This window comes from Erythranthe guttata, chromosome 2 (genome assembly GCF_056151865.1).
Source record: "Erythranthe guttata isolate IM_541 chromosome 2, IM_541, whole genome shotgun sequence".
Lineage (NCBI taxonomy): Eukaryota > Viridiplantae > Streptophyta > Magnoliopsida > Lamiales > Phrymaceae > Erythranthe > Erythranthe guttata.
The window spans coordinates 11,776,260-11,788,070 of record NC_142534.1 but is presented as its reverse complement, the minus strand read 5'-3'; the positions used below and the strand labels follow the sequence as shown (position 1 = coordinate 11,788,070).

Genomic DNA, 11,811 nt, shown 5'->3' with positions numbered 1-11,811 from the left:
AAGTCTATGGGATAAGTTGGAGGAACTTTATACTGAAACTTCCTTGCCCTCAAAATTGTTTTTGCTCGAATTTTTTTTCAGATTTAAACTTGACTTGAACAAAGAGATTGATGTCAACATCGATCAGTTTACAAAACTTGTTCAAGATATTAAACTGACTGGAGATAAAAATATTGATGATTATACTCCAATTGTTCTTTTAAATGCCATACCAGAGTCTTACAATGATTTAAAATCTGCCATTAAATATGGTAGGGACTCTGTAACTCTTGATGTCGTTATAAATGCTTTGAAAAGTAAGGAGTTGGATTTAAAAGTGAACAAGAGCAACAAATCTTTTGGTGAGGTGAACTTTGTGAAAGGAAACAACAAAATCGTTTTCAAAACAAAAACCCGGCTTTCAATCAAAATGGTCAAAGTTCTTCAAATTTTCAAAACAAGAAAAATGGCAAGTGGAATGGAAAGTATAATGTGAAACCAAATACTCCTAGGAAGTGCTATAATTGTGGTGACCCAAACCATTTTTCTATGTGTGCCCTAAACCTAGGAGATATCAGAAAATTGCTAATGTCAACCAAGTTTCTGATAATATTGGTGATGTTTTTATGCTAAGTGGTATGCATGCTTCTGTGAATTCTGTGTTAGCCTCTCTTAGTGAGAATGAATGGCTTCTTGATTCTGCATGTTCATATCATATGACTCCACGTAGGGAAGTTTTTTCTGACTATGTGCAAATGAAAAACTGTGGTGTTACTTTAGCTGATGGCACTATGATAGTTGTGAATGGTATTGGAACTGTATGCTTAAAATTTGTTTCGGGCTCTGTGTTAACCTTGAAAAACGTGAGGCATGTTCCTACCTTAAGTCATAATTTGATCTCGTGTGCTGTACTTGAAGACGATGGTTTTCGTGGGGATTGGGGAGATGGTTGCATGAATATTATGAAGGGTAGCCGTTATTTGTTTAAGGCTTTGAGAATGGGAAATATGTATGTTTGTTCTGCTGAATCTTCTGCATCTATGAATGTTGTCCAAAATGATTTATCTGAATTATGGCATAAAGGACTAGGTCACATGAGTAATAAATGGCTTAGTATATTGCATAAAAATCAGTATTTTGGAAATGATAAAGTGTCTTCTGTGACTCTATGTGATTCATGCATTTTAGGTAAACAAACGCATGTTCTTTTTCCTGAATATCCTTCTCCCAATCTATCTAGATGCACGGAAATCCTAGAATATATTCATGCTGATGTGTGGGGTCCCACCAGTGTTCCTACATATGGTGGGAACCGTTATTTTCTGTCTATTATTGATGATTATTCTCGTAAAGTGTTTGTTTTCCTGTTAAAGCAAAAATCGGATGTCTTTGACAAATTTAAAACCTGGAAAACGTTGATTGAAAATCAAACTGGTAAACGGATAAAAACACTTAGGACAGATAACGGTATTGAGTTTTGCAACCTAGAATTCGATAATTTGTGTGCTAACTCTGGAATTAGAAGGCATAAATCTGTTGTGCACACCCCACAACAAAATGGTGTGGCCGAACGAATGAATAGAACCCTTCTCGAAAGAGTAAGGTCTATGTTAACTAGTTCTGGACTGCCAAAGTTGTTTTGGGGTGAAGCAATTTTGACTGCTACTTATTTGATTAATCGTTCTCCATCTATGCCATTAAATGGCGACTTACCTGAATCTGTGTGGTGTGGTAAGAAAGTAGATTTGTCAAACTTGCATGTTTTTGGTTACGCTGCTTTTGTTCACCATAAAGGTGATAAACTTGAACCCCGTTTCGTGAAATGTATTTTCTTAGGTTACCCCGATGGGGTTAAGGGGTATAGGCTTTGGTTGAAAGGGGATTTTGGTTATAAAATCATAATTAGTAGGGATGTTATTTTTAATGAATCTGGATTTCCTTGTCTTGCTGTCCCTAATGTGGTTATTCCTCAATCTACTCCAAATGAGGTGGAGCAATTGCCTATTAAATCTGATGATGTGAGTGATTCTGAATTATCTGAAAATCTGCAAGATCAAACTGTTGAATTGCCTAACGTGGATGATTTGTCTGATTATCAACTTGCTAGGGATAGACCTAGACGTGAGCATGTTAGGAAACCTAAACACTTTGATGATTTTCACCTTGCCTCGCATGTTTTCAATGTGTTTGAATCATTAGATGGAAATGAGCCTAAGTCGTATAAAGATGCTTTAAAATCTGATAAATCTACTGAATGGTTAAATTCTATGAATGATGAAATGAACTCGTTGCATGTTAACCAAACTTGGGAACTTGTGCCTAAACCTGTTAATTGTTCTGTGGTAGATTGCAATTGGCTGTTTAAGGTCAAAAATGAGGTAGATTCTATTAAGTATAAAGCTAGGCTTGTGGCTAAGGGCTTTACTCAAAAATAGGGTGTTGACTACACCGAAATTTTTGCCCCTGTTGTTAAATTCACTACTGTGCGTATTATGCTTGCTTTAGTTGCTCATTTTAATTGGGAATTGAAGCAAATGGATGTTAAAACTGCGTTTTTGCATGGTGAATTAGATGAGACGATCTATATGAAACAGCCCGAGGGCTTTATAGATCCTAATAAAGGTGAACATGTGTGTTTGCTTAAAAAGTCTTTGTATGGCTTGAAACAATCTCCTAGGCAATGGAATAAGAAATTTGACTCTTGCATGCTTTCTTTGAATTTTAAACGAAGTGACTTCGATTCTTGCCTTTATTTTATGGAGAATGCTCGTGTTCCTATCTTTCTGTTAATTTATGTTGATGATATGCTCCTAATTAGTCCTTGCTTGAAATCCATTGATTATATCAAAAAGTGTCTAAGTGAACAATTTGATATGAAGTACTTAGGAGATGCCAAGAAGATTCTTGGAATTAATATTGATAGGGATCGTAGTAATAACACCTTGCTTCTTAATAAAATTTCTTATGTTGAAAAGATCTTGGAAAAATTCTCAATGAATTCTGCTAAATCTGTTTCTGTGCCATTAGCTGCCCATTTTTTGCTAAGTAAGACTCAGTCTCCTTCTACTGAATCTGAAATAAATGATATGCAATATGTGCCTTACTCCAATGCTATTGGATCTGTCATGTATCTTATGGTTTGTACTCGGCCTGATATTGCGTATGCAGTTAGTTGTTTAAGTAGATATATGTCTAATCCCGGTATGCCGCATTGGGAAGCGCTTAAATGGCTTCTTCGTTATTTGAAAGGTTCGTTGAACTTGGGTTTAAATTTTTCCAAATCTAATAATGGTGTTGAATTAATCGGATATGTGGATTCTAATTTTGCTAATGATAGAGATAATAGGAAATCTACTACTTCTTATGTTTTTACTTTGTGTGGCTCTTGCATTAGTTGGAAATCTCAGTTGCAACGTATAGTAGCTTTATCTACTACTGAAGCAGAGTACATTGCTGCAACCGAGGCTATAAAAGAAGCCATTTGGCTTAAAGGTCTTCTTAAGGAAATTGGTTTCTTAAATATAGAAGTAGCTGTCTATTCAGACAGCCAATCAGGTATTCAACTGTGTAAGAACCCGGTTTTCCACGAGAGAACTAAACACATACAAATTAAGTACCACTTTATTCGTAACATAGTGGATCGTGGAAAAATTAGACTTGAAAAGATCCCATCCGAATTTAATCCTGCTGATATGGGTACTAAGTGCCTACCCATCGAGAAATTCAGATCTTGCTTGAAAAATCTGAATTTCGAGACGAAAGGTTGATTTACTTTACTTATTTCATTTTTTATTGCTTTCGTAATGTTATTTTATTTTATGCAAATAAATTGTGTACTAACTCTATTCTGTTGAGTGCAAGTACATTTACCCGGCAATGATGACCTCAATGTTTCCACAAAAGTCCCGATGACTCATTTGGTCCAAGTGGAGATTATTGGTATATCTGGGCCCAAATGAGTTTTCTACAATAGGCCCAACAACCAACCACCTTGCAGCCCATTCATCTTGGAACCGGCCCATCACTAAGGCCCAACTAAAGGAGAAAAGTTGGATTTATTCCTGTCCGTCGGATTTGAAGGATTAATCTCGACCGTTAAATCCAGGTTTATAAACCCTTCTTCTCCTCACTTTCTTCAGGATTTTTTTCCCAGAACCCTAACTCCTAAAAAAACGCCGCTGCTGCAATCTCTCTCTTCTCGGGTCCGTTTCTTCCGCCGGAAAATATTGCTAAATCTTCTCGTGACTCTTATTTTCCGTAGAGGATTGTTGTGTGGTGGAGATATATATATATATATTTCTCTGTGTGAGAAAACCATATCAAAAAATTCCAATTAATCTGCCTTTATAATACTCTCGTTCTTCTCTTCTCCCTGCTTTGTGTTATGGGTTAAGAAAATATGTGTGTGAGTGAGAGTGGTCAGATTGTGTACTTTTGCTTCGTGATCTTGAGGGGTTTTTCGGTTGGGGTTGAGGGTTTTAGAGGGCTGTGAGTTGGAGTTTGTGGCTAGTGAAAGTCAGGCCTGGTTCCAGTGAATGCGTGGAGGCAGCCAAGTGGGTCTTGGACGAGGACGATCGGAAACTGAGGACTGAGCCGGATCTTCGTCTTCAACACAGATCTATTTACGGATCTGTCGGGTTAGCTAATTATTCTTATAATCTGTAATTTTATTATTATTGAATATTTAGAATTGCTTTGTACTCCCTAATCCCGTTTCCCATAGGATTTATTATTCTGTATTCATATAATTATTCGGTCTGTAATAATTATTGAGTTCAACGGGTACCCAACACTGGTTCTAGAAGAAGTGCTATGAAGAAGAATGGTGAAGAAAAACATCACAACTTGGTTCAGTGGTTGGTTCGTTAGGCCCAATTGCCTAAAGAAGAAGCTACGTGGGAGGAAACTAATGCAACGGAGAAGTTCACAATTTCAAGCCATGGGTAATGGCTCGAAAAAGAGGGGTGCCATGTAACGGAATTACCTGCTTTTTCTTGCTTGCACGACCTCGTTTTAACTTAATGAGTCGTTACTACATTATTACAATTTTTATTTTTATTTTCGAATTGGTGAGCGGAGATGTATGCAATGTCGTTTCAAGACCTGCTTCATAGGACCGGATTGCTCATCCCGTTGAGGAAGATGCCACTAAATAGTGTATGCAATATTGGGTTTTAGGCAAGCAATCTCTAAGTATTTTGTTAGCTAGTTAAAGTAGATGATTTAGCTTCTTCCCCAAGTTTCATTTCTACTTTGTAATATTCAAGTTTTGGCTATCCAAATCGAATATTTTATCTTCAAAATTCCATAATTTGATTCACAATTTCAATATTCATAACACTCCGCTCATATATTTTTCCACTCATCAACAATGATCTAAAGAATCGAATTCGCAGATCCTTTTTATAAGTAAGAGATTATAGATTATTTTTGAAGGGTTTTCTTCGATAAACTTAGACGATAAAATACTCGATTGCACGAGTATTGGAAGGACGCTAAGGATAGGGATGGCAAAAAAACCCAATCCGCGGGTTTCCGCTCAGTTTAAAACCCGCTACCGAAACCATTTGGGTTTGGTAATGGTTTTGGTTTTACCCCTTAGGTCATGGGTACCCGACCATTTAATATATATATATATATATATATATATATATATATATATATATATATATATATATATATAATAGTTTAATTCAACATAATATGAATACAAAAATAATTTAATAAAATCTTAAATAAAGTATTAAATAAATTTGGGAGGATATAATTTTACTACTTAATGAATTACTCAAGTACATAAGAATTTTTGTATCATTCCAGTCAATTGTATATCCTAAATTTCATATTTCAAAATATATTTTCAATATCTTTTAGTGAATTTTGTTATTTTAATAATCATTTTGTTGCCTTGAAACATCAATTTTGTGGAGTGTCTTATTTCATTTTGAATAATTTACTTAATTTACATGGTAAATGGATACTCGTGGGTATCCGGATATTGGTGGTAATGGTTCTGGTATTCCGATAATTTTTTTAAATGGTTTTGGTATGATTTTAGTTTGAGCTATATTAAATGGTAATGATTATGGGTATTACACTTTTTTTAGGGTACCCGCTCCGCCGCTATCCCTACCTATCAGGGGCGGAACCAGGATTAAAAAAATAGGTTTATACTGCGAATTTTTAATTAAAATAATATATATATATATATATATATATATATATATATATATATATATATATATATATATATATATATATATATATATATATATATATATATATATATATATATATATATATATATATATATATATATATATATATATATATATATATATATATATATATTATTTTATCATATTTCAAGTATGACAAAAAAATCTAAATTATTCTAATAATATATTGCAATTAATGGGATTTATGGCACGTCTCGTATTATTTTTTAGAGACATTGATATAAAAGATTAAAGATCGATAAGTAAATATTCATAAATTTTATTTAAAATAGTACAAGTTTTAACCATTTTATTTTATATTTTTATATTAAATATAATATATATCTATAATTTATATAAAATTGTGGAGAATAAACAAAAAAAATTAAGGGTTAAGATACATATTTACAAAACTTTTGGGGGGGCCAAAAGTAATATTGAAAAATTATTATGCCAAAACAGCAAAAAAAATTTTTTTTTTTTTCTTGGGGGGTCAACTGCCCCCCCTGCCCCTATGAAGTACCGCCCCTGCTACCTATGGATGAGAGCATGTCTTATGCATTTAAAAAGGTTTGCTACTCATACACCACAATGCGCATTGGAGTACTATTGCATTGTGGAATTCATCAACTCGAGAAGAGAAAAGAATTTCACTCCCCACTTAGTTTTATGGGTCGTATTATGGGCTTTGTCAGTATTTTAAAGTTGTTATTTTGGATTGGGACTACTAGTAACAAATTATGTCAATCCAAGAGGTGACGAGTTGAAGATATGATAGAAGCGGAAAAATAGTGTGGATGACTTCGAATCGGTTCACTTGGTTGATTTGAGAGGTTGTTTGTGTCTTTATTGCAAAGCCAGAGATAAGAAGTCAGTTCGGATTTGAAAAAAGAAGGAAAAGGGTATTGACAGTACCTTTGGGAAGACAGTTAACGAATGTTGAGAATGTCAGAACGCCAATTTGGTTGTTTGAACTAGGGGTGAGAAAAAGACCGGTAAACCAAATAACCGAACCGAAAACCGAAAAAACCGAGGCCATATGTACCGTCCCGATTTAAAACCGCATATACGGTAATTTGTTTTTTGAAAAACCGAAAATAGCGATTTGTGTATGGAGAATAAAAAAATTATCGAACCGATTTCCCGAACCGAACCGATTTATACAAAATGATGTCTTTTTGATATATAGTATAAATACTTACCCTACATGTATCTTTCGAGCGCCTCCATGTAACATAATTTTCTATTAATTAATTTTGGTTGTGACGTGGTTTTTATTAGTTAATTTTCAGTTGTTATTTGTTAATTTTCTCAAATAAATATAATGAAAGTCCAAATATATCGGTTTTATACCAAATCGATTCGAACAAATAGACGAAATCAAAACCGAAAATAAACCGAATTGATACCGAAACCATTAACCGAAAAACCGATTAACACCGAACCGAAAAAAACCGACATATTCGATTTTTAAAATATGAAAAACCGATATTATCGGTACGTGTTTGGTTTATTGGAAAAATCGAGCCGTATCGACCCGTGCACACCCCTAATTTGAACCACAATGTTTCATTAGAAATAGGATTTTAATTTGAGACAAATTATAGAATGGACTAGTGGTCAACAACCCTTAATAGCAACTCTAACGGGTTATTAAATGGGTTATCAAACCCCTTAACCTCCATTTGACTCCCTAAATTTAAAAACTCTCTCCTCCAATGGGGTTATTAAAATAGAGTTCTATTTTGATAATTCATTCTCATCCGGAAGTAAAAATACATCCCAAATAAATAGTTATCAAATATTCTCCTAAAAAATAGGAGCACGCGAAAAATGAAAAATCTCAACAGAATTGAGTTTTCTTTTCTTTTCGTAAAAATCTCAACAGAATAAAATTAAATTCTCTACGTCTTCAACAAATTTCCACTGGAAAAAAAATCTCAAAAATATCTTCACATTATTTTTTTTTTCTCTAGAGCTTCAACAAAGTTCCACGGAAAAAAAGAATCTCTATGTATATATAATTTTTTTTTTTTCTGTTTTGAAAAGGTAAAACTTGATTAATATTGATTTTGAGAATAGTTTACCAGAAAAATCGGTTTGTATGGTTATTTAAAATAGATTAAAAAATAAATAATATATAAATAATCATAAATTTGTTTGATAATTGTTTTTTGATACTTGTGGTTGGAGTTCACTAGTTGTATAGAGATATCAAAGTATAATCATGGTTATCAAATGAGTATTTGATAACCCCATTTGATAACAATGGGTTGGAGTTACTCTAATGGAAGAACTAGGTTTGAACAATTTAAAGAGATAAAGGTTTTTGTGCGTGGATTAGTTCTATATCTGGACAGTCTGTTCTTCCCCAGTGTCGTTATTTGTAAGTATATTTAGGTTCAATTGCATTGTTCTTGTTTGTTATCAAGATAGTTAGTCTAATTAGATCGTTCCAGTTGCTACTAGATAAATAGATCATATTAACCCTTAAATTTATTTTTTTTCTCGCATATTCCCTTTCAAATTTTATATTTATTTGCACGTTACCCGCGGAAATTGAGTTTTGGGGAAAAGAACAACCAAAATAATAGTTTAGATTTCTCTTAAGGAATATTTAGATATTTCTATACACTCTTATGAAAGTTCTAGTAGATAAATTATAATTATTTGATTAAAACAATCCTAAAAGTTGATTTCAAATGTCACTTAGTATATATATATGCAAGAGTTTTAGCTCTCATTTTGTATCAATCTAAAAAGCCTAAAAGCCATATAAACAATAAAAGAAATACAACTGATTGTGACTGTTTTACTTTTATATTGGCAGTTAGTTACAAATAGTTATATATGAATAGAATGTTGAGGCATCCATAATATATTGAACTTAGACTTTATTTATTACTAAAATACACATATATTAAGATATACCAGAAACTCGTTAACACAAGACTCATCGTCTATCTAGTCCAATTTATTTAACCTAGTCGAAGAAGGCAACCACCTATTCTAGATCTCATACTGTCGAAAATTGCACAAATATTCTCACAAATATCCGCTTGATTCAAAATCCCTAGAAATCCCAAAAATCTTTAAATCCCGTTCGCTCAAAATTCTCCCAAAGATTCCGCCACTTGCTCAAAATTCCCAAAAAAACACTACCAATTTTTTTCCGAAAAATGCTCGCTCAAGAACCCTACTCATAGCTTATAAATATAAGGACACATGCGATTCATGAGGTAGTATTTGGTGGTGTATCGTGAGATCTTTCCCGCTCATATAGAAAAGCCTTGAGAAGTAGTTGGAGTAGAAAGTATATATATAGAAAAGCCTTGTAGTTGGAGAGAATTTATGAATGCTCCTTGCAACAATGTTCTGCCTTCACACTGACAATTAATTTTTTTCTAAGAAAGCAGTCCTATTGTTCCATTTAAAAGACATAATTCTTGTCATGTAACTTTAACCTAAAGAGAATTATGTCAACTTCAAGAACTTAAAACAATCCAACGTTAAAATGAACATAAAGCAATATTTCAATCGAACATTAAAAAAGAAAGAGATAAATAGTTTAATTTGCATTAATCCAAAATTTTACTTATGGAGAAGATGAAAAAAGAAAAACTACAATACAAGATAGATGGAGGAGGAAAACATGGATTAAACTACGATTCGGTATTGGAGAAACTCATAGATGGGGGTAAAACACGAACTAAACTACGAATAAGAATCGATAAACTTAGATTAAACCCTAAATCAATCCAAAAAGTAATTATGATCACAAAAAAGTTTCCCTACGCATAGTTACTACCCCATCTTCCATCTTCCACGAACGTACCAAACATATCGATATCGACTGTCACTTTGTTCGCGAGCAAGAAACTAAAGGATTATTGAAATTAATGCCGATTCGCTTTGAAAATCAATTGGCAGACCTCTTCATAAAAGCTTTTCCTATACCTCTATTCAACAAATTAACCAACACGTTGGCCATTAAAGATCTTTATTGTCCACCTTGAGGGGAGGATATCACAACACGAGCACCATGCGACGATCTTGTTTATTATGTAACATAATATGATATATATAGTACATAATTAATAAGTATAGATAGCATCGTGTAACCATCGAGCTAACAAACACTATATAAAACATGTATTGCTTCAGTATTCTTCAACAAGTTCTATTCCATGTTATTCATACTTCGATAACGAGAGATCAGTTCTATATTCTCAATAGAGTTACAACAACAATGGGAAGCAAAGCATTAACTCGTTGATGTATGTTCTTTAATGTCTAACATTAGTTTCAAGCTAAATCAACAAAATGAAAGTCGAAAGAAAAATTAATACAAACTTAGGAAACAAACTATATGATATATAAGAGAAATTCTACAAACATGGGAACAATTGCGCACTAAAATTATTCTCTCACTTTTGTTATTTTGAACTTTCTTTTCATTTTTCTTTTCTTCATGCTTGATTACACTTGCGTCTGTTTGTTCATGGAGACCATGTGTTTAGGGTGGGCAAGCACCAAACATGAAAAAACATCTCAAGAAGCAATGCCAGAAGTTCAAGAAATTTCTGAATGAGTTGAAGCATGAAGTTCATGTCAAGCTTTATTGTTGAATAACAGGCACAGGCATTTTTGTGTTTTCCAAAATTGCATGTGCAAACGAACGTGCATTTAATTCCTGCCAATTGATATGAAAATGAGCCAGAAATTAGGGCTTAGAAAATCGAAAGGACAAAAATACCCTTCAAAATCGCATGTCTAAATGCAATGTGCATTTAATTCATAGCAATTGGCCTGAAAATGAGCCAGAGAAAATTGAAAAGACAAAAATACCCTTCAAAATGCATGTGCATTGCACATGCATTTAATTCCTATCATTTGGCCTGAAATGAGCCAGATATGGTAATGTGGCACAAATAATCGAATTCGGGTGGGATCGTGCGACGAAAATTGAAAACGTTTAGTTGGTTTAAAGCTATTGATCCTTAATTTCAGGGGATACATATTGTTCATCACACACAGTTTACTTCAGGCACATTTTACATAATAGTCTTCGGCTGCACCAAAAAGACGTCCTCCACATATCACATGCTTGGTGACCTATTTGATCTTGTGGTTCTTATTTATATAAACTGTTCTTATATATATAAATCAAGGTTATAAAAGGCGGTTATCGGGTTCGTGGAGGTTAGGGACCGCCACACGATAAATCGGCGCGGCGGTGATTTATCGGAGATAAATCGAAAATAAATCGGTTTTTAAATTCAGTGTAATATATTTCTAAATATTATTTGTAAATACTCAAAATATATATAAAAGAATATTTAAAAATAATTATATCCTATCATTCATATGTTATTATATAATTCTAATTACTCAATAAATAACAAAAATTTAAAAATAATAAGATCATAACATAATGAAATATTCTTACGAAATACAAATACTAGGCAAGTCTTTTGCATCAACAATTAATATAAACATAATAAAGCATAAACTCATGTTTTGGGTTATCGACAAGTTCTCTTTTCCTGTCAGTTACAAGTTGCGGGACAGTACTTGGTTTGGTTTTGGAAGTTGAAAGAATTAGAAAAAACAA

The 11,811-nt window shown here is 33.1% G+C and overlaps 1 protein-coding gene across 1 annotated transcript; it reads left to right on the top strand.

The window, feature by feature from the left end:
* The first annotated feature begins 617 nt into the window (after positions 1 to 617).
* LOC105969660 (retrovirus-related Pol polyprotein from transposon TNT 1-94) lies at positions 618 to 2,414 on the top strand. Its single transcript, XM_012994434.2, has one exon. It carries the CDS (start codon positions 618 to 620, stop codon positions 2,412 to 2,414), a length of 1,797 nt encoding a protein of 598 aa, XP_012849888.1.
* Positions 2,415 to 11,811: the final 9,397 nt, after the last annotated feature.

Coding starts and splice junctions, on each gene's coding strand:
- LOC105969660 (XM_012994434.2), top strand. CDS start 618: ATGCATGCTTCTGTGAATTCTGTGTTAGCCTCTCTTAGTGAGAATGAA.